Below are 24287 nucleotides of genomic sequence, written 5' to 3'. Positions count from 1 at the left end.
AGAAAAAGGAAAATGTAGGATATGGGCCCTTTAAAGTGTGATTTATGTACAATACATGCGATCAATGTGGAGCTGTTTAACACTGGCAGCATATTTCCAAGTCGTGGAAGGTTAAGTATAGCGAGGTTATTATATGACAGATCTGTATTTAATAATGATATTCATACACCCTCACAGTGCATAAATACATCAGATCTATACTTCAGAGAGAGCTTAAGTGATTCTATATCCAGACTTTGAGCCAAGTCCATGTTTTATTAAAAGGTATGATTATAGATATTACTCGTGATTCATGCAGAGTACAAAAAATTCTTATTTGAACATCTGTCTGTATGATATTTATAATGTCCATATTGAAATTATGCCAATGTATTTAAGATTAGTGATGTACTCAAATGAAAATCCTTGGCCGAAGACTGAAGGAATTGTTTTTACTGTTTCATTTATGCTTTTAAAATATGTTCTAAACATTAAAAAATACAAGATAATAAAGGAAATACACTTTATTACTGATAAAATCTGATAATAGGACAAAATCAAGCTGACAAATAAATAAACATGAAATAACCTTACTACAATTATTTTAGTATGTAGGCTACAGTCTGTGCCCCAAATTCAAATGTCCTTAATAACAGAGAAGGTCGATTATTCAAGGCGATGAATAATAAACTCTATGAATTCTTTGGTTCTATTTTAGTGAGGACTTTCTTCCTCTGTTGTTTTGTTGGATTGTATTCTGTGTATTGAGTGCAATGTCTGGTTTTCAAGTGACATCAAACCCGTAGGGGAGAAGATCTTGAGCGTCGTACCCTCTCTTGACACCCGACATGAACAATGATAGCAGATCCCTTGTCTAATGTCTAATGGCTCCAAATGGGCAACCTCTTTACACTGTTTGTCTGCTGCTGCTCAAACTGTTTGAATGTGTCTGTCCTGACCAGCGCATGACGGTGAAGAAAACAGCATTTTTAATCACTGTTTCTTGTTTTCATTAGAATTCATATGGTTTGTTAAGTGTTAGTTTTGACACTTTGTTGTCCTTTTTACTTTTTTTTTCTTTTGCCAGAATGCCCTGCTTTTTTCTCTTTCAGCTGAAAGTCAGAAATTAAATTAACTTTTTAACTGAAAGCATTGTTCAAACATTTATGTATCTGTTGACTGATAGTTAATTGGTTAATCTTTAACATTTCTACAATAATTCCTACCAATAATAATCTATATTAAATATTTGACACAAACAGTAATGATCTATGGCAGTAGTTCTCAGTCCTGGTCCCAAAAAGAAAATTCCTTACCAAAAACCGTTACGTTTCATTTATTCATTATTCCTGCTCTAACACACCCACTTCACCTCAAGTATTATTTCAGCCAGGACTGCTTTTGGAATGAAGTACAATACAGGCCAGCCAATCAGAACAGAGCTCATTTACCTGTATCAGTCTTAAAGGCACAGTAACAGACACAGCGTGTTTAATTCTTAGAATAAAGAGAGGTTGGAACATAAGCATGTTTTTGTTAAGTGGACACATGTAGGATTTGGGCCCTTCTGTAGTCCTGTAGTGTGTGTCAGGCATTACTCACCTGTCAGGTACATCTCCTCTCCTTCAGCAAACATCATGTGACAGCGAGCACAACGTGCACAGGTGGGGTGGTAATGCTTTCCACCAGCCTAATACAGAGAGAGGGAGAGAGAGAGAGATATCACAGTCTTATCCTTCCAAGACACACAGATGGGTAGGGAAGGGCTTCTGGATGAAGAACTGCCAGAAACAAGATGACAAAAAAGACAAAAATAATTAGGAGGAGTGGGGAAGAAGTGAAAATTATGGCAGGAGACAAAAAAAGGAGCTTTGAATCAAAACGAATGTGCGGCAGTAATTGGCCTCACACTCTATTCCACTCTGCGAAAGCAATTAGGGAGGCAGTCAGTAAATGAATCTTTTCTGAACGCTTTTTGCAGCTGCATCTTTCAAAACCAGACATTTTCTCAGTCCCAAATCTTTCGCTGTTCTCTAGATGGCTGTGGAGAGTAGGAGAGAGGGAGAGAGAGAGACTAATGGCAGGTGATATCTCAACATTTAGGCAAAAATGTGAAAATATGTTCGCTTTGCTTCTCCCACCGTCTTGTTAAACCTCATCGTAAGTTCAAAACATTTGGAATCATTGTTTTCTGTCATTTAAACACATATATAAACAATTCAAATATGTAGCTACTACTCTGTTAAAAAAAAAGGATGGGCGTCCTAGATATGTCACTAACTGTGAATATGAGTAAGAGCCTAATCAATGGGTTGTTAAAAATGGAAAACGGCAGTGGCAGCTCTTTACCAGCCTCTCTACTGAAAGTCATCGTGGAACCTCTATTAAGTAAAATATATGCTAATATGTCTGTCACAAGCTTCAAGAAAAACATGGATGGTCTTTTAGAACCTTCAACTGTCTGTGTTTAATCTAACAGCCAAAAAAATTAATGCAAATTGCTGTCACCTTTGAGCTGACAAGCTACTGTAATCCCATAGGGACACTAGCAGAAATTAGCATTGTCACAGAGGTGGATTTTTTTTCCTTGAGTTTTTCATTGAGTTTTGACCTTAGAGGCCCAAATTGAAGGCCTAATAGTCACTATTGGCCACTGTTTAAATCTACCTTGTACAAATCAGTGGTTCTCAAATGGGTCCTAGGGGACCCCTAGATGGTCCACATATTTGCTCTATCACTGTGTGTTGCTAGAACAAGGCTAAAACAAAAAATCTGGACTGTCTCAGTTTGAGAACCACTGGTATGAGTTCTTAAGGTGTACACAATAATAGATTATTACTAAAGTGATTTCAAACTTCTGAACAGTAGTGTACATATCTGTTTTGTGTTTATTCTTTATGGAACTACACTCTGTTTGGCAGACAGAGTGTAAAAGACACTTCAATATCATGTGCTTTGACCTGCCATTGAATATTGGCCCCTTCACTCAAAATAATTCCACCTTCTTTCTCATCACACACACACACACACACACACACACACACACACACACACACACAGCAGTGGCAGAGCTGTCAGAGAGGACTCACATTAAGTGATGATGACAGCGTATTAAGGGGGACCCTCTATTTATAGACCCCTGTCGGTGTGCACTCAGAATACATTTGCCATGCAGTCCACCTCCAGCTCACTGCAGATTGATTTGGAGAATCTCCATGCTGAATGTAATCACAATAGAAACACTGATTTTGTAGTTTCAACGGCATCAAACATTTTTTTTATGTACAGTACCCAGAGATGGTACCAATCTGATACCAGGTAACTGTATCCGATATTAGTACAAAATGCTGGATCTGATATCAGAGACCAAAAAGAATGAATCCGATCCAATCCTGTAACAAATCTATCCTGAAAAAGCACACCCTCACACTGTGTGATGTGGTGATGTTAGCTGTGTATTTCTTGCTGTGGGGTAGTAAAGCGTCTGAGTATTTTGAGCATCATAGCCTAATTTTAGATGCTTATCTTAAATGAAATTCTTCCAATAAAAATTGTTCATTTTAAAGTTGTCATTTTTAAAGAAAATATGTCTGATTAGTATCAGTATCGGCTGATACAGAAGGTTTTAATATTCGGTAAAGATGAAGTGGACTTGCCATCTCTAACAGTACCAATCAATTTAACATGGGTGAATTTTGGCCCCACCTAATTGAATGTACCCTTTTATAAATGGAGGTTGCTCTGAATGAGCTTGCACACTTGCTCTGAATCACAGTACGTCCAACAATAAAGGAAGTCTTGTGCATCTTTCATACAGGGATAGTGAACATAATAGCAGACAGAAAGCTCTGATTCTCACTGATTCATTTCACTTTGGCCAGTGTGGATGTGCATATGCCACACTCCTCTGGTGGCATATTTAAACTGAATGCTATACAAGAATAAATCACTGTTGAGGATTAATTAATACAGAACCACTACATTTTGTAGGTTCTTAACTTTAAACAGGTTCTTCAAGCTCTAACCTCTTCGTGAACCAAAAGTGGTTTCTCTACGGTATCTCTCCAGAAAAGCCTTTTATTTTTCACACTATATATCTCTCTCACAGCCTTAGACATTTTCAGCTAAAGGTTCATGCTTAAAGGCTTGAATTTAGTTCCTAAAACAAATACAAATAGAGATGGCTATGTGTGGATTTCTTTCCAAAACCAATAATGCAAATTTACAAAAGGATTTCAGCAGCCAGCAAGGTCTCAGAATATGTGGAACATCTTCAAGTCTGTTGGAAAAGTATCCCAGGTGGCTCCTCATGAAGCAGCTTGAGAGAATGCCAAGAGAGGGCTACTTTGGAGAGTCATAAATATCTGATTTCTTCACTTTTATGGTCACTGCATAATTCCATATGTGCCATTTCATCATTTTGACATCTTCACTATTGTTCCAAAATGTGAGAAATAAGTAAAACTTCTGATTGGTAATGTCTGGTCCAGTAATCTATAGAATCTTTACCAGTTAATAGGAGTTATGGTTATGTGCTTTTACACTACAATAGACCAGAAAGCAACTAGAAAGGACAACATGGCTAGAGCAGCTTTAACAATCTTAGAAATGGATCCAAAGAGCTTGGTATGCTAATTGTGCTTTGACGCTGAACTTCAAAGAAAGAGCTTGCATACCATCAGCGTAAAGAATGAAGAGGAATCCAGAGATCAGACCAACAGGCCGGGCCAAATCTGATTCACAGAGAATTTTCCACACTTGAATCTGAATGCCTTTTAGAATGTGAGCCTTTAGGGTCCAGACTGTCTTGCTTTTAAATTGCTTTACGAGTTTGAAAAGTGCACTTGTTTGTTTGTTCATTCATTCATTCCATGATTCCATCCTTCCTTCCTTTCTAAATAAGATATGCAAAAAGCAAAGCATGTGAAGATCATAAAGGACCTTCATTCATCACCCTCATTTATCAACACTGTTCTACTACTTTATGTTAATTACTGCTCCGCATGTCCTCATTTTACGGCTTTGAGTTTCCACATCAATATAAAAGGAGGAGAGAGTACGGAGCCACCAAAAACTCAAAGAATAAAAGAGAGAGTGAGAAGAGAAGGAGGAGGAGGTGAGGAATACTGTGGAAAGGGTCAGGAGTTGTGTGGCTGGAGATGGTGCAGAGACGACTAAACATCTAAAAATACAGATTGCATAAGCAGCCTACATGTCAACTCCAAAAGATAATAAAATGCCTCTTGCTCAGAGGATATGATGTAGAAACGAGAAGCAAAACTAGTGTTTAAATACATTTAAAACTTTAGTTGAAAGCTAACAGCAGATTCTAGGCACAGATCAAGCTTAATACTGGACTAAATTACTGTCAATAGGTTATCCCCACACTGAAAATGTCAAGAACTAGGATTAATTTGTAGCCAGAAAAAAACCCTATTCGTTAGCAAGCAGTAAATAACACTTTAAACAAGATTAGTATTAATCCAATTTTTTCACTAACTTCTACAAACCTACTTTAAGTATGGAGTTGTGAGACTGAAGAGAGTGAAATGGAAATCTGGACCAGAAATGATTCATCAGATGAGGAGGATGACAAGCTAAAAGGCAAGAAGGTAAAAAGTAGCTGCACTGCCCTCTAAATGTGTTACAGTACCAAGTTAGAAGTTACAACTTAAGTTTTTTGTAAGACTCCTGATCTGTTTCAAAATGTTTTCTGCATCGTTGGCTTATCTATGTTTATTTGCCTTAATCGAATTTGAAATGCATGAAAATGCACTCAATTCACATTCAGTTTTTCTTTCAGCATAAATGTGCCATGAAGCTTTATTTTAGAATAATAGTAAAAGGCTGAGTCAAGAGGCGAGTAGACAGTGGCTACGGAGTTCAGGCTACAAATGTCAAAAAGATAATTCAATAATGATAACTTCTGCTAGCATCCTTGTGGGATTTCTAGCAGCATGTTAGTGCTAAGCTAGGGAGCCCCTAGTGATTATTATTTACAAAACCATGAAGTTTCTCATGGTTTCTCATCCAAGATATTCATTTGTGGCCATGAGAAACTTCATGCTTTATTAAAAAATGTGGCCCAAATGTATTAATCTGTGGCCTTGATACATTAATACATAGCCATGGGAAACTTAACTTGTGGCCTCAATATATTAATTCGGCCACACCCTTTTTAAAAATAATCAGCCTGTTACCTTAGGGGCTCCGTACTAAGCTAACAGTGGTGCATGTGAACTTTTTGGCTGTTCTAGATTAAACACAGACATCTGAAGCTTGAAAAGACATTCATTTGTTTTAGTTGAAGTTTGGAAACAACACAGCTACCTACCAAGCTAGATATCTTTTAGCTTTTCATTCTCCTCATCTTTACTGTTAAGGTGATACTCAGCTTCCTGGCAGTAGCTTTTTGGCTTTCTTCTACATTTGTCCAATTGCATTATCTAGTGAGCCAGCTACCAGAAAAAAGAACAGCCTACCATAAAGTAGCACATTTACAATCATCTTCCAAATAGAAAAAAGGAGAATTTCCTAGTATCAAACCATGAAATTTCACTCTAGACACTATTGTGTCAAGAAAAGGCCCATCACAATAATTAAATCTTATGTGATGATAAGTGGCGGCACGGTGGCGCAGTGGGTAGCGCTGTCGCCTCACAGCAAGAACGGCCTGGGTTCGATTCCCGGCCAGGCGGCCAGGGTCGTTTCTGTGTGGAGTTTGCCTGTTCTCCCCGTGTCTAACGTGGGTTTTCTCCGGGTACTCTGGTTTCCTCCCACAGTCCAAAAACATGCAGTTAGGCTGATTGGACATGCTAAATTGCCCCTAGGTGTGAGTGAGTGTGTGACTGTGTATGTCTGTCTGTCTGCCCTGCGATGGACTGGCGACCTGTCCAGGGTGTATCCTGCCTTCCGCCCAATGACAGCTGGGATAGGCTCCAGCACCCCACCGCGACCCAGAAGGATAAGCGGTTTAGATGATGTATGTAATTAATTTGTCATTTAATTGATTTAACTGTATTGTTACTTATTTTATGTCCCAATTAAAGAACAAACCTGAAGTGACTAATTGGCTGATAAGCTGTCTTCTTAGTCATCTTTACTTGTTAGCTAATACTGGGCCGTAGCGACATGCAGTCACAAAAATGTCTACAAATATGCAAGACTACATGTAGAGTAAAGGTGAGCTTACAAGTTTCTATTGAGAGTGTGAAAATATGAGCACTCTTTTTACCAGCAAACATCCTAACAATGGTAGAGTTAGCTACCTAGCTAGCAAACATTATCTTAGCAAAGTCTTAATAAAAGTATAATTCTAAAATTAGCAATACATCAATGTACTGTCCTATGTCCAGAACAGTTCACTCGTAATCTCCTTCACTACTCACTAAGTCGTTTGCAGTTCAGTAAACTAACTAGAGAATGACCATAGAATACCTGAAAGATTTATCTTAGAGAATTCAAACAATACAAAATAGCTGATACACAATGTAATGCACTGTTTTTGTAACAGAGAGAAATAGGAGTGGTGCAGTAGTGCTTGTTTTTGATATAGAGATTGAAAGTAAAAAGGAATTATCACTTTGAAGAGTGAAGAATTAACTAAATTTAATGTAATGTGTAGAGCTTCTATCTAGCTTGCAAAGACCTAACCATAGGAAAAGCTAACTTGGTTGCATCTACCTAGATACTATGGGAAAACTGATTGGATAGTTTTTCATTTCAAGATTAACCCTTTTATTTCCCAAAAAATTTAACAATGGAGCTTTTCAACAATATCTGCAGAGTTTATATACAGCAAACATGGTGGTTCTATTAAATGAAAATAAACAAAAAATTATGGACATGTATTTTTTAGTTCTCAGAAATCATCAGGCCTTATATTAAGCCCTGAGGGTTAGCTACTGCATGTAGGCAGGTTTATCGATGGGAAAAGCATCCCCTTAAGGCTTTAAGCCAGCAAATAACAACCAATGAACAAGGAAGGATTATTTTAGTTAATTTGACACAGGCAAGATCTTAACTGTGATCTAGTTTACAGATGAGATACAGAAAACTGTGGTGTTTGAGCTCACCTCCAGCACTCTTCCGCTGATGTATTTGTTGCACGTCTCACACCTGATGCCGAACTGACTGTGGTAATCTGACTCACAGTATGGAATCCCATCTCTGCACGACATGCACACATAACAAAGAACACAATGACCATTTTGTCCATGTCATTTCCTTGAAATATCCCAGCTGAAATCTCCTGTGTGTGTGTGAGATATATATATATATATATATATATATGTGTGTGTGTGTGTGTGTGTGTGTGTGTGTGTATATATAGAAAAATGCCTTTGAATTGGTGGGACTAAGTGAGAGCAGACTGGAGATCATAAAGATCTCTGCAGTCTAACATAGCCTTTCTGTAGAGAAATAGCAATGATGAAATTATTTATTATCTATAACAATAATTAAATTAATTCCAAGGAAGTTTAGACCATTTCAATTGGTCAATTAATTATGAAATGAATCATGAAAAGTGCTGCTAAATGGTGTAAAAAGATTTTTATATAGTTTTGAGGTTTTGATGTGACAGTGATGGTAAGCAGAGATCACAAAGTGAGGACCTACTTGCTGATGTACTCTCCTGTCAGAACTGTGCCACAGGTTTGACACTTGAAGCAGCTGACGTGCCACTGCTTCTCCAGAGCTAGCAGAGACTGGCCGTGAGTTATCTCCTCCTTACACCCCGCACAATCTGTCAAACAGAGAGAGAGAGAGCAGAGAGAGAGAGAGAAGAATGAGGGTGGACAAATGAGTAGGATGAAGCAGGAGAGACTGTATCAGACAGTGGGCAAGAGTTGGATTTCACGACTTTTAAAAGGAGCTGTTTCCAAAAAGTACATTTTGGTTATACTATTTTATACTATATATACTTGTTATACTATACTAGGGATAGGCAATGCAATGATATTTGTCAGAATATGATTTTCTGAGCAGATCACAGATATTGTACATACTTAGGGGAATTCCACCAGTTTTTCAGAAACAGTTTTTATATGTAATAATGATATTAGTAAAACTAGTAGTTATTATAGTAATTAGTAAATCTGAAACAAATACATTTTCTTTGGATACTATTTTGCCTTTCACTGTCCTGCATGTACCCCTCTGCTCTGAAAATATGACATAACATGACAAAACATTAAACTTTACTGCAAACCTACCTTCAAACAACATGTCATGCCTCAGGTAGTTTATTCATAACCATTTCTTATAATAACTTTCTGTCAGGTGTTTTTGGAGCATTAAATTCTTCAGACGTCTGGTTGATATGACCACCACTATGAACAATTCTGACTCTGTAAGTTTTCCTAGACTTGATCATGTTGCCAGCATACCTCTCATATAATTTAATAACTTTTAAAATTATTTGGTGTAGAGACTAGCCAAAATGCATTTTGCCGCACAGATTTGTATCGTTATTTAGTCACTGTTCTCTTTTTAAGACAGTGGAAACTGTTGATGTGAGTAGCAGCCAGGAAACAAGACCTCTAGGCCAGTCAGGATCTATACCAATCAGAAGTATAATTATTCACAATGCAGTTGTGCACGTCATCACTGATTGACAACCATGTGGATGAGCGAAATCTCCATCTTAGAAATATTTCTTGGAACACCTGAATTATTTGAAGATCTTCATAGCAACTCAAACATTGCCCACCTGCATGTCTCATTACAATGAGAGCATAATTAGTCCTATTCACTGTAATGTGTTTCAAACCTAAGAAAATACAAAAATAAATAAATAAATAAATAGATTTTGTGATGTGAATCATGTAGCACAAGTCTGCTGACACTGCTTATTTTATTTGACTCCTATTATTTGTTTAATGACTTTGTTTGAACAGTCTTACTTGTTTTAATTGCTTAAAGCTGCACTGTGTTTAAAAATGCAGTAAGCAATGTTTACGATCAAAAACGAAACAAAATGTTACATATAAAAAGGATTTCCCTCTAAGTTTCTTTCATAATGTCAGCTCATCTAGGACTCAAATTACTTCTTAGGCTTGTATAAACCAATGGGCAGTGCCATGTTTAGATTATGTGACAACAGGGGTCCAACTTACCATAGAAGAAAGCCACTAAGGCTATACTAGTCACTTTTCCACATGTTATTCAGTGCAGTACCTGACAGGTGAGCAGTGTGTTGTTGAATAGTGAATGTAAAAAAAAATTAAAAAAAAAGTAAAAGTACAACAAATGCTACAACAATGCTAATAGCATTCCCACTATATTCAGTGAAAACACTTTGATCAGTCTAAAAACAGAAGTTGTCCATGTGACTGTAGTTTCCATTCTCCAACACTTAGTATTAATGTAACAGGGCTTGGTTCTCATCAGGAGGTGTAAAAATTCGCTAAGCTAACACTTCAGCTTCAACTGCAAGTGAAATCAAAGATGCATACGACAACAGCGGTATCAGTTACTGACTACACAGAATCGAAAAATAAGCATTTCTTACAGTTACCAGTAACTAACCTCTAACTTCAACCTCTTTTGAGCGACACTAATAACACAGCTGTGGACTGTTCTTCCACCATCAAACGAAGAGAGGGCTATTGCCTCTCTACAACACTGGGGTGCAATATAGCTGCTTCGTATCACGCATGCTGTATACAGTTTCAAGAACATTGCCATATTAGTTGCTTTGTGAGGCAAAAAAGAGAAAATATTAAAAGAGCTCATTGCTCTTTTAATACTGACAGAAGCATTACTGAGTCAGAGGAAAAACACTCTAAATGTAGTCTGCATGTGTTGCTGTCAGTCTCCGTGTAAAGCCTGAAATAATCATTTATAAGTCAGACCACATCATACATCTTTTCATATTAACGTCACATGCACAGGCTCAGAAAGAAGATCCAGCCTGATGTTTAAGTATCAAATGTAAATAAAATCAACATTATACTTATGAAGATATGACAACAATAGTAGATAATTCGCTTACATCCTCTGAAGACACAACCTTCACTGAGTTCTCTTGTTAACGTGTTCGCAATCATCAGATTTATCCATTCGGGGAAGGGGTTAGAAACACAGGCAATGCTACAAAACGTTCCTCCACACACTGTGTGCAATTAAACATTTCCATCAGAGAGGTCTCCAAATACCCAGATCTTACATAGTGCAGCTTTAAACTTCATTTTATCTTCTTTTGCTGTTTTAATATTTAAATATCTTTTATTTTACTGCTACACTTTTATTATCACGGTTTTGCATTTATGCTTTTCAATCCCTAATACTTGGCTACATTCTAAACGAGAGTCATTCTCAATGTACCCTCTGTGTAGTGCAGTCACAGACCCTAACTAAAAAAGTGATGACCTAACTTACTTAATTCAAATGTGTACATTATGTACAAATTACATCCCCACAACTGTGTCTTTTAATGTACTTACTTTGGGAACAACTGTGTTGATGCTTTACATTGTATTCATGTGGAAGTGATTCATCTGAAACAAGTAAAATTCAGTGCATCACTTTTTTTCAGTGTACTCTGTTTGCCACATGTTTAACTGGAGGTACCTGCAGGTTCTGCACAGTGAGTCATATTTACAGCGAAAGAGTGAAAAATGGTCAGAGTGACCTGAGTGTTCACGGGCCACAGACTAATGACTAGAGACATGAACAGCAACACAAGTAGGGAACAGCATGTGTGCGTGTGTGTTTCTAAGCGAGACAGCAGAGGGAGTTATGGCAGAAGAAGATGCATGACTGTAGCGAGGCTTCTCCTCAGAAAAGGTCACTCGCTCATTTGTTCTCATTTAGGAGACTGCAGGCACGTGCACAGATAGACCCGAGGGGGCCTGAGCTCCTGCCCCTTTTGCCCTCAGACCGTCTTGTTGGTTGGTGTGTATAATAACTGTTTCATATTGCCTCTGTCATTCTTTAAGATCCCTTTCAGTGAGGTGAGGTGTGGTGAGCCTCGCCCTGGGAATAGAGGTTGTGGGTCAGCTTGGGTTCTGCGAGTTTAATCCTCTTGAGCACCCCCTCTGGTGCAGAACAGACTGCCTGTGGTTCTCCTCAGTGATTCTGACTTATCATGCATCACCATAGTGCTGGAAATCCCACCAATAAAACACTGATAATTTATTTAGGACATAGTTATTTTGAACAACAACCAATGACAGCCATTCAGGCAGTTAACATATTAACTACTATTATAGAAAAAAGGGACTGTGGAGATCTTAAATAGATTTATAACTAACAACTCTGTGGTGATTAAATAATGTAGTGAGCAACGTTATGGCTTTGACTGAGTTTTGCCCTTTTTTTTCTTGTTGAGCCCCTGTCCCCCCAAATGTCTGTGCACAAGCCTGCTTGTGATGGCACACAAGTTTAGCTCTCCTATGAAATTCGGGTGTCACTACTCTGCAATGACATCATCTGGACTGTTCTTTTGCCACTCTTAGGTAAATGCAGCTCCAGCACTCTGTTTGTCATCTGTCCGACACACTGCTGCGCTCCACTCTGCTCCAGCTTCGGCCCATCTGGCTGCACCACACAGCATCTGCTTCACTAGGATAATCAAAAGGCAGAGCATGCAGAGCACTCACTGTGTGCTGACCCAAGTCTCAGCGAGAAACAATGCAGCAGAGACTGGACTATAGAGACAGTGACTATAAAAACTAAAAGAAAACGTCTGATTTCTTCAGTGCGCCTAGAACAGAGGCAGTGTATTCAGGCCTTCCAACCTAATTAAGGACACCAAAAAGCTCCTTTGGGTTCTAAAATTAGTTCCTAACTAACTTTTCTAAATTAAAACATTCCTTTGGTTCAACAGCTACTAACAAGATTCACGCGGATTAAAAACTATGATTGAATAATGATCACTGACGGGGTACATTTTAAACATTTAGTGTTTCTGGTCAGTTGTCAAACTGTCACATCCCCATTAAAAGAACAGATCAGCAAACAATCTCATTTACAGTTTTCCTCATACCCCAAGTACAGCTGATTAGCCAAGACATGTCTATTGTCTGAAGTTTGTTTCTTTAGTTTTGCAACTATGAGGCTAATGCAGTTACTAAGTAATGGAATCTTCTATTTCACCAAGCAGCACTGTGCAAATCTCATGTCTAAACCATAACAAAATAAGGACACAATTCAGCCATCAATATGTATGTGTGTATGTATGTATGTATGTATGCCATACAGTGTCAAAAACACTGAGTCTATAGGTGTGTCTCTAAGTGAACACAGCAGTGGAGGTAAGAGAGGTCTTAACACTGGTATACAAAAGCCGCTTGTCGGTGTTCACTCATGCACATTCAACATCATTTGAGTAGGCTGTACCGCCATGTCATGGCTTACTGACGTAAGCAAGTTAAAGCGTTTAAAAATTAATACCATTTTACATTTCATTACAAAGTCTGGCATGACAGCATCTCACTGTGCACAGCTGTTTCTAGCATTTTTCAACGCTTTCGTGTGAAGGACTGTTTGTGACTGAAGATCTTGATGCCTGTGTTGTAGTCAAGACCATAAGAAGCAAAAGAGGTAAAAGAACTGAAAGAAAAGGGCTGGCTTCTTCAGTGAAGCTAGAACAGAATCTGGTCAGACTGCAGGTAGTGGGGTGAGAGCATGTACATACTGATTTATGTGACATTCTTTTGTCACGTGCACGCTGTACATGGACAAAACAGTTTCATGCACCAAAATGATCAAGGCACAAAAATGCATTAGAGAGATCTGCTCCTCAGTCTCACCTTGCAGATGATGCACCTTCGACAGAGACCGTTTGTTCTGTCGGATCATCAAGAACACAGCCTGACTCTGCTCTCAGTCTCTCACTCTTTGATTGTGTTTGTATGTGTATTTAATAGGGATGCACAGTCCTCAAAGACTGAACTCGGCAGATATCTGCTCCAATCACAAAATCGGCAATTGCCCAATTTATTATTTTGGTTTTGGCTCATATATCTTTTGTGTTATAATGTGCACTTCCACTGAATTAGAATGCTGAAGTGTAGTGTAATTAAGCAACATGTGCTAAACAGCCACACTTTCATGATTCATGTTATTTATTGGGGATCTAGGTGGAAATGTGTAATTGCACACAATTGTGCAGAAGAACATTTCGAACGTTGGCTGTGATTCGCACACCTTCCCTGAGCAGACGAATCTCAGTCTCAGTGCATTGAAAGAGCGTTCAAAGAGAACGCAGTCAAAACTTGGTGAAGGACGCATCTTCTGAGGAACTGAATTATCTACTATTGTCATCATATCTTTATCAGTATAATGTTGATTTTGCATGTGAGACCTAAACATCAAACCGGACCTTCTTTTTGAGGCTGTGCATGTGATGTTAATATGCAAAGACGTATGATGTGGTCCATAAAACTCAAACGCAAAATCTGACCCAACTCCACTGACTGTTAAATTATTATTTCAGGCCATACAAATTTATGATCAATGCATCTTTATTATTTGATTGTGTGTGAAAGGCTGTGTAATTTGGTTTAAACTGAAAAAAGTATCATTACTGAAAAAAACGCCCTAAATATGGTGAGCGTGCGCTGCTGTGAGTCACCCTGTATAGCCTGAAATATTAATTTAAAAGTCAGAGGTGTCGGGTCAGATTTCACAGACCACGTCATCCAACTTTATGTATTAATGTCACATGCACGGGCCCAAAAAGAAGATGCACCTCGATGTTTAGGTCTCATATGCAAAATCAACACTATACTGATGAAGATAGTAGATAATTCACTTACATGCTCAGACTTTGAACACTGTCAATGCGCTCTCAATCATCAGACTTGTTGCTCAGGAATGTTCTTCCATACATTGCATACAATTACAAATTTCCACCAGAGAGGCCTCCAAATCACTTAGTATGATTGCCAGATAAATGGTGTATTTAAGTTTTTATTTTTTGTCTAAATAAAACCATTTTGGATGCTTAAGTAAACCTATTCCCTTTCCTTCAATGTCCCTTCACTTTTAATAAGAACTATTTTCAAACAACTGAATTTTGGGTAAAATAATAAAACAGGAATGAACAATATATGTAGACAGATGTCAATATTGCTTTCTAACTGTAACGAGATAAAGGCAAGCGCATGTACAGCACAAAGTTTATTGCCATCAGTGCTATCAGTAGTAGTTGAGAAACTGCAGAGCTTCATTACACATGAGGTGAGGGAACTGGCACATTTTGCACTGTATGTATGTTGTGTTGTTTGCGCTTATTTGTGGCCTAATGGCATAACGGACATGGCAAAACTCACACCTCAGGAAGAATTGTAACTGGTACATCGCCTGCAACTAGTTGACATCACAGGAGAGAGAGTACAGAGAGAGTTGTCTACTGGTGTGATAGGGAGGAGACTTACGGCTGGGGCCGTGGATCTTGACGGGCTCGTTGCTGCTGACGAGTGTATGTGAGCACTGCTGACACACACACTTCTTCCCGCAGAAGGTCACCCTGTCTCCAATGGGGAACGGCTTCCTGTGACATAGTGAGACAGAGCATGTCAGACAACACACACACACACACAAACCTGTCCTTGTTAATGATGCTTACTGTACTGCACTTTCCATAGCAGTTCCACTATTATAGCCAGTTACTGCAACACTTATTCTGTTACAGTAATAACAATCAGTTCATGATACATTATGACACCTTTTCACCCAGAAGCAGCTGATCAAATGGCTTAACAGGCAGCAAATATTTGTCTGGATAAGCATAAAATTGTACACACGCACATGCTTTTCTTTTCTCAAAGCAGGTCCTGAGACACTGCAGTAAGCGTAAGGGTGAGATTTGTTAGGAAGTCTCAGTATAATCTGGTTACTAAAAGACCATGACAGAGCAAAGCAAGGGCAAAGACGTCAGGAAAGCAGCAGCATACACTAATCTCCTTCATACTGTATTTTCTCCTCATCTTCTCTGGGACTACTTTTTTTGTGTTCAAATGGATTAAATACTAAAACAAAAGCATGGATAATATCGCTGCATTCTTCACTGATACAGTATTTTCTTAGACATGTCTGCTGTTTTCAAAAGAGCTTATAAGGTTCTGAGTTGAGTGTTTCTGTGGAAAAAAAAATTATGAGTTTATGCTATTGTTTAAAAGTTTTCAATAGTGTACAAAAAATGTGTTGCCTATGAAGATCTGTATAATATTAGGACAATTTAAACATAATAAATTTAGTCATAATAACTGAGGAAATGGTCTAACATTGGAAGTGAATTATGATAAAATTATCTTGAATGGTTAATTTTGTGAAGTTATCAAATCCCAAACCAAAAGTATTACTATAAATAGATAAGTGCAGTGTGAACTTACTGAAATGTTGCCTAAGACATGTAAATATAGATTATTGCGTCCAGTTTATATTATGGTTAATATATATTAATCAAAACTCAAAAAATAATGTTATAAAATAATAACAATTTATTATGATATTCCAAACTATTGAATGATGGTGTATATGGTTATAAATATAGTGTTTGATACATAGATTTGTGCTTCTTGAGTAAACTGGTGTCTGAATGGAACCATGCTTCTTGAGTAGATTCATACTTCATGAGTAGATTCATGTTTCTTGAGTAATTCATGCTTGTTGAGGAGATTCATGCTTCTTGAGTAGATATTCACTTCTTGAAGATTTCTGCTTCTTCAGTGGATTCATACTTCTAATGTAGATTTGCTCTTCTTCAATAGACTTGAATATCCTGAACATCTGCGTTTCTCAAGCAGATTCATGTTTCCTATGTAGATTCATTGTTCTTGAGTAAACTGGTCACCAGTTTTGGAACAGTTTTGGAAAGTGGATTCCAAAAATCTGCAAAATTACTCTCCTCCGGCACTTGTCTGTAACATCTGTAACTAAAGTGGTCATTGCAGCTGGGCTCCAAGACTAATTACTTGGCAGTACCATTGGGGAAATTGCAGAGATTATTCCTGCATGAATTTGGATCTGATTATGCTTATGAAATTCAGCTAATAATGATTTGTGAGAAAAAAGGCTAAATTTGGTCAGAGAAAGCAATTAATTAGTTTCTCATCTAGAAGTCAACCATCAAAGGCGGTTTTACAAGCCTATTAAAAGTAATGACGAGGGTCATTCTTCTTACACGCCAACACATGAAAGGAAGGTGGCTCGCATATTCATCAAATCACAAATTTAACGGGCTCGTTTTGCACATCTTTTCTGATTGTCATACATGTGTTAATCATAAATCTGTGATAAACATATGCCGCCAGAGTTTTCCATACGTAAATAAAGTGGCAGAAATGTTGGGTGCCATAACGGTGTCATAGAGTCTGACTGGGTGCTTTTGTTGCAGTCAACATTTATGCAACAGAGTGGCCCAAATCCCAGATGCACTATTCAGACAAGACCAATACCATAAAATCAAATGATCAAATAAAGCATTTTGTTACCACCGGTAACAATAAAGCACAGTAATTTTAAATGAATTATTTTTCATTTTGCAATCAAGTATAGATTACAAACTTCAATCAGTGCCACATTTGTGATTGTAGGAGAGGAGATCTGAACTTCAAAAGATGAAAAGTTGTTGTTTTATTGCTATTTGTTGTTTTATTGCTATTTAAGTTGTGTGCACCAGTAGCATAGCCAGAATTTCATTTCACAGGGGCGTGCTTAAAGGTTGTCGGGGCAGTTAGCAAGCCTTGTGTTCATGAGACATCACTATGGCAACCACAAGATTTTTCAATATTAAACAACCAAGTTGCTTAGTTAGGCTAATATAACAACTGACAGCATACCAGAATGGGTAAAGGCTAATTAACCACAAGCCTACCTTTCAATAGCAATAGGTGTAGATTACTATGGAGAATGACTGAAGACTCTGACGTTGCTTTTTCAAAGTATTTAACTTTGTTTACTCTTCCATGTTCTACTACTACTAAAGTTTGTACAGTAAGCTTTTTGCCAAGAAGCTCTGGTACACCTGATCTGAAATAAGCTGAAGTACACAGAAAAATCTAGGAAAAATATATGAAACTTAATATTAACTTTTTTTAATTTCCTCTATTTTTCTTATCAGTCAGAGAGAATGTTTCATTCAGCAATCAGATATTTCTGACATTGTCCAAGCCCTTTAGGATTAGCTGAACAACATTAGGAATCACTTTGAGTCATTCAGTATTTGTTTTCTCATGCAGTTTTTTAATTTATCTATGTTTCTGTCTTAATTTACACAAAGTATGTATATCTTTGTGCCAGCAGTTCTTATAAGTTTGGTCAGCAAGCCCATTTGCTGGACAGGCACTTCTGATTCTAACATCTTGATAGTTCACATTTATTGAATTAGTGTTTTATAACACATTGCATTAGATTTGTTGAAAATTAAATGATGGATAATGTTGCAAACATGACTAGTTTTGGGATTTAAAAAAACTCAATGCAAGAATTGCTTTTGAGGCAAAAGCATTGGTTCATTTTGGTAAACTGAGCCAACTGATCTCACTGAAAATGAATCCCTAGTTCTGGCTAGTCACTAGTTGTGCACTGCGATCTTTACAGCATGCTTATAAACTCTACAAAACACTCCATTTGGCAGATTTTTCTGTTCTATAAGAGGGCCATTTCGCTGCTAGTTATTTTGCTTAGCATCTGTTTTGGTAGCCTGTGTGAATGCCAGCACAAAATCAACATACTTGGCTTTAATTTGATGATGTTGTATTGGCTAATACCACGAGCAGTGCATTGCCAATATGCAGTTGAGCTCATTATTGGCGGCTTATGTGATGCCACTGCACAGCGCACAGTAAAACAAACCCACTTTTAACCCATAACATTAACAATCACTGCCATCAGACCACAGCAAAGGCAACATAGTCTTATAGTAAAGTCTGAGTTTTATAGTAAACCAGCATGTCTTAACTAAACCATGTATTAGCCATGAGAAGCCAGTAATATAATGTAATACCCTGTAAATATACCAGCATTTAAGACCAGTTGCACACATCGCTGAAAAATCTGCACATTTGTGTTCATGTATAATGAAGTGGTTGGCTGTTGAACCAAAATCTTTTCTTGCATGGGCGCTCCTGAATCAAAATTCTGGTTGCAATTTTTAAAAACAGAAAAAAGATGTGAGCATTTTGCTCACACTGCAGAACCATGTTCTGCTGCTACTCACTATCTACAGAAATAGCCTATAGGACCACAACCAATGCAACATGTAAAGCATATGTTGAAAATTTGTGCAGACCTATGAAGAATTTTGTCAGTTTCTTTTGTTTGTTTAATGCGGAAAAAAACAATAAGCATGCAAAAACTCTTTGTGCAACTTTGGAAGCAATACTAATTAAAAACTCCATAGCAACTGTACTTGCACTTAAGTAAACTTTTGAGACCTTGAAAATCCTCAATTACAAAAGATTCGGCTTCTGTTAAAGCAGCAGCAAACATGTTGAAGACTGAATTAAATTTGCAGACTGGATGCTCAGGCTTCTATTATTGGTTTGGGCGTTGGACCCTGTCTTAGTAACTAGCAGTGTGGCTGCAGTATAGTCCAGGCCCTGTGTGTGTTGTAAAGGTCAGGGCTGACTGACCTCTTAGTGGCTGCTGGCCAGCTGAACCAACTGGCCTTAGTCAGCTACCTGTTCATTCACAGCATGCCAAAGGAACCCCAGCTGGTCTAGACAGTTCCACACAAACACATTCGAATTACATATACACAATAAATCCCATCTGATGTTGCACTGACTCCATGTCTAACTCTTACAAATTTAATTGTTGTTGTTTTGCTTTAATATTCAAATGTAATATTGAATATTATCACCAATATTAAACTACTTAAACAGTTACATAATGAATGACACTTATTTTGAGCTATGTATGTTTGAGTACTTTGTAAATGGCTCCATAGCAGAGCGGTGAAGTCACTTTATACATGATACACTGGGATTCAAACCCTCTAAAGGGAGCAATTCACTGCTCTAATATTACAACAGAACTCCGATCGCTACATTCTTTATTGAGTACAATCTAATTATGACTGTGTGCATGCAATGTAATTTCATTCATTCTGTCATCACAGCCCTTAACATTGTGTTCATTAGACAGTCATAACTATAAAAATACAATTAATTGTGCAGCCCTACATAGCATTGCTATCTAGGTCAAAATTCTGGTATAATCACAAGTCTAACACACATTATTTAAATATTCAAGCATTTTATAAGCATTAAACATTTAAAGCTGAGACCATTTCTGCTGCTTAATCTTTGCCGTAAAATTCATATACAGGAACACCTCAGATGTGTTTTATCATTAATCAAAATAAACGCAATAATAGTAAGTGCTCACCAACATGAATTGCATTGTGAATGAGTTTCTAGCCAACAACAAAGGAAGCTGTGTGTATCTTTTACACTGTGATATGAAACACAGTAGCACACAGAAAGCGTTGATTTGACACACCTATACATTTTACTTATGCAGCTTCGTTCAATCGGCTTAAAAGTCTGTACAGATTTTATCTTTGTACAATGCTATGTAGAGAAAATACATTGAATCAGCACTCCTACTGTCCCTTTAGAAATAGTCTATTCTCCTTCTTCTGCTGTTAAAGGCCTTTGAGAAGGTTCCTAAATCTTTTTATATATCACTCAGTAGCAGAACGGCTAAAAACAGAGTGAGGAGCAAAGGTTGTTTGTTTGGTTTTGTGTGTGTGTGCGTGTGCGTATGTGTGTGTGTGTGCGTGTGCGTATGTGTGTGTGCCCTGGCTTTCCACCAGCTCCTTCTATTCAAGTTCTGCTCATCTAAAGCCAAACGTAGTGTCGGGTCCCTTGGCATGCTTTAAATAGCCTCACCGCTGCTGTACACCAGCCACTTCCCTTGTAGCAGCGTCCAGTTCTCAACTGTGTGTGCATGTGGTTTGTTCTACATCACAGGACTATTAGTAGAATAGTTCAAACAAACCACTCAGCCCATTCAGCATCTACACCTGTCATACACAATCCTTACCCTCCAATGTGAGTCTGGAGCAACACAGACTTTCGCTACGCTCATGCTGTGTTATCGGATTGTGTCACAGGCTGAAGTGAATGTTTCTGACGTTGGGATCCAGCCCTGCGGCTGAGTAATGCCCCAGTTTGTTTAGATGCCAGGTTAAAACATGACACCCTTTCCTGCACAGCTCCGCTTGTAAAGGTGAGACTACCTGTGCTCAACACCTTCATATTATGATCTAGCTCTTCTGCAGCTTGGGAAATAAAGGCATGTTCACCCTTTCGTTTGCAGAAGAATATCTTAGAGGAAGTGAACATGAGTAAATGATTTAAGGAGGGGAATTCTTTTGTCTAAAATGAACTGTGGTTGGTGGATACAGCTTGAGTAGAACTCTGGACAGAGGTCAAGAAGGTTATGAAGGCCAGTCATAATAAGAATCGGGGAATGGATTATTGAAGGGTGAGGGAATGTAATGTGTGATGAGGGTTTATTAAAATGGAAATTTAAGTAAAAACACTTATTCTGCAACCTCCTAACATATATGCTAATTAGTTAGATACTAGCTAACATTACCTTGGAAACCTTAGGTGAACATTCTAAAACGGCAACTGATGTACCAACATACTATTCTAATTTACATTCATTGGCACTTAATGTGCTTTATCCTCACCTGGAAGAGTAAAGAATTAGCTACATTGTGTATCCACAGGTCTGACAGTTTCTCAATAACGTTAGCTCTAACTACCAGGGTTACTCTGAACTGAAGACAGACACAACTCAAGCTTAAATAAATAAAGATTATTGTCCTTGAAAGATGTTACTGCATCTATCAGAAGTTAAAAAGTATCTCAGTGAACGCGTTTTGTGCTTTCTTTCTTTTGTTATTTACACTGTGGCTTCAAGGCAGTGTGAATAGTTTGGTATCCATTCAGGAGCACTCTCATGTGAATACATTCCAGGGAGTCACAGGGGAAAATAGACTGAACCTACCATTAGTGAGAAGATGTGGGTGTGAAGTTACGGTTTTTTGAGACCAGTTTTAAACTGGGTTTGAGAAATCTGTGCCTGGCGTAGAGCTGCTTTAAAAGAGCTATATAACTATGTTTTGGAAAGTAAGTCTCCCACTCATTTGTCACAATGCCACAGTATTTCAATCTTAACGTCAGTAAGGCTTGGTGTATGTATATATTTTTAATTTTTTAAATAAACCAATAGCTTAATTCTGACACCAATTCTTGAACAGTACTTTTTTCCAATGCCTTTTAATTACAAATCAAAAGTGGGTGTAGCTGACTACTTACATGTTGAAATTTGGCACTGAATGAAACAGAGCTTCTCAATACTTGGTAGTATTGTATTACTTAAGTCTGTACAATAAAAGTATAGAATTTCAATAGCTCTGGAGCCCAGGCTCTAACAGTCAGGGACAAAAATGCTTCTTTACAACACAAATATGCTCTGGATCGTTACTGTACCTGCAGATACTGCAGACGAAGCACTTGGGGTGGTAGGTGCGGCCCAGCGCCGAGACCACCTCCCCGGTAATAAACTCTCCACAGCTGTCGCACTTGGTGCCATACAGGCGCTGGTAGTCCTCCGTGCAGATGTACTCTCCACCCTTCTGGAAGAAGCCGGAGCGGGCCAGGTCGCAGCCGCACACTGCAGAAAACACACGTGAATTCACTTGTTAAAACAGACTAGACAAACAGATAAGTAATACCCATTATGTTATATAATCCCTTTCATTTAGACTGATTAATTTGGAGTGCGCAAGATAGAGTCAAATGAATGCCTTCAGTGGTCATAAATCTTCAACGCAAGGCTGAGTAAACACATTAAATAAATAGGCTTTAAGGGAAATGAGAGGATTAGGACTGAACTGACTGTTTACTGGCTCTTATATAAGCAATAGTAGATGGCAGCAACCAGATTTTGGTAGACATGGTTTATAAAACAGTAATGTCACAATATTGCACCCAATAAAACAACCAAAATCTGTGTTTATCATGTGGCACCTACTTAGGATGGCCTATTGCTGACAAAGCATTTTAATTAAGTATTGCATTTCATTTTTTGTAATTTCTCACCACAGTTCCCTTTCTTCCTATTACATAGCATTCTCCAATATATATGGACCCTTCCATTAGACTTATTTTAATAGATAAACATACTGAGTACCAAAGTCATAGGAATATACAGTACAATCCATCACTCACTGGCCACTTTATTAGAAACATTCTAACACTGTGTTAGACATTCTTTAGCTTTTCATCAGCAGTCATCTTTGAGTGGTAGACCATTCTCAACTTATTAGCAGTGTGTGGTTCACACCAGAGCCACGCACACTACCATTCTGTTACCATCCCGTTACCATGTCAGTGTTACCTGATAATGATCCAACATCTGATCAACAGTAGTTCTGTGGTCAGAAACTGACTAATGATGAATGAGGTAGAGGAAGTGGCCAGTGAGTGAAGAGTGTTTACATTTATTTTTATTCATTTTGTGGACATTCTCATTGAAAATGACAAAATATATGAAGTACCTAGTAATTCTGCAAGAGTCTTTGCATAAGTGTAGATTTACAATACCCAGCTGTATATTACTTTGTGTGCCATTATGAAAGAGAAGCATACGCTACACATATACATCAATAGTAACACATGCATTTACACAATCCTGAAATCTGCAGGTGCTGTCACACCCTCACTTCCTACATCCCTGCCCCTGATCCAGCTCATTAAGGGCTCCATAATCAGTTGATTAGATTGTAGAGTTGTTTAACTGCAACTGCAAAAAATGTAAAAAAAAATGAACGCTGGGATAGGCTCCAGCTCCTACTGCGAACCAGAAAGATAAGCGGCTTAGAAAATGTGTGTGTGTGTGTGTGTGTGTGTGTATGTGTGTGAAGACCTACATGTGCTTGTTTTAGAGTAAAAGATTTCAGGGTTGGGTCAGGCAATGGTTAAACATTGCAGTGCTGTGGGTTACCAGGAACAAGATTAAGAAACCCAACACTACATTTAAGGCTGATATATACTGATATATACATATATCTGTGTTAAGAGAAGAGTATTGTGAGTAAGTGTAGCTTGAGAAACTTGAGAAACACCACTGCGTGCAAAAAACCTTTGGAAAGCACGCAGATGTGGACCACTTCTGGTAAACATATGGCACTGCTGGCCTGCTGCCAACACTGGCAAAGTGCGTGTAAGCCAAGTGGCCCCCATTAAAGCATGCTTATTTGGCCCACATGTCCTAAAACAGATCTTGGCCACTTCTGGCAGAGATATGGCAGTATGCAGGCCTGTTAATTGAAA

At 38.1% G+C, this 24287-nt stretch overlaps 1 protein-coding gene across 1 annotated transcript in view; it reads right to left on the bottom strand.

The window, feature by feature from the left end:
- Positions 1-24287, bottom strand: part of LOC118819725 (actin-binding LIM protein 3-like) — a 115346-nt gene that overhangs the window by 36222 nt on the left and 54837 nt on the right. Inside the window, exons 3-7 of the mRNA XM_036587628.1 lie at positions 22443-22626; positions 15366-15481; positions 8599-8725; positions 8055-8148; positions 1582-1669 (exon numbers count right to left, since the gene is read on the bottom strand). Coding sequence (XP_036443521.1) covers positions 1582-1669; positions 8055-8148; positions 8599-8725; positions 15366-15481; positions 22443-22626 — 609 coding nt within the window. The remainder of the gene's footprint in view (positions 1-1581; positions 1670-8054; positions 8149-8598; positions 8726-15365; positions 15482-22442; positions 22627-24287) is intronic.

Source organism: Colossoma macropomum, unplaced genomic scaffold (assembly GCF_904425465.1).
Source record: "Colossoma macropomum unplaced genomic scaffold, Colossoma_macropomum, whole genome shotgun sequence".
NCBI classification, from domain to species: Eukaryota; Metazoa; Chordata; class Actinopteri; order Characiformes; family Serrasalmidae; genus Colossoma; species Colossoma macropomum.
The sequence above is the reverse complement of the archived record's forward strand: the minus strand, read 5'-3'. Positions and strand labels throughout refer to the sequence as shown.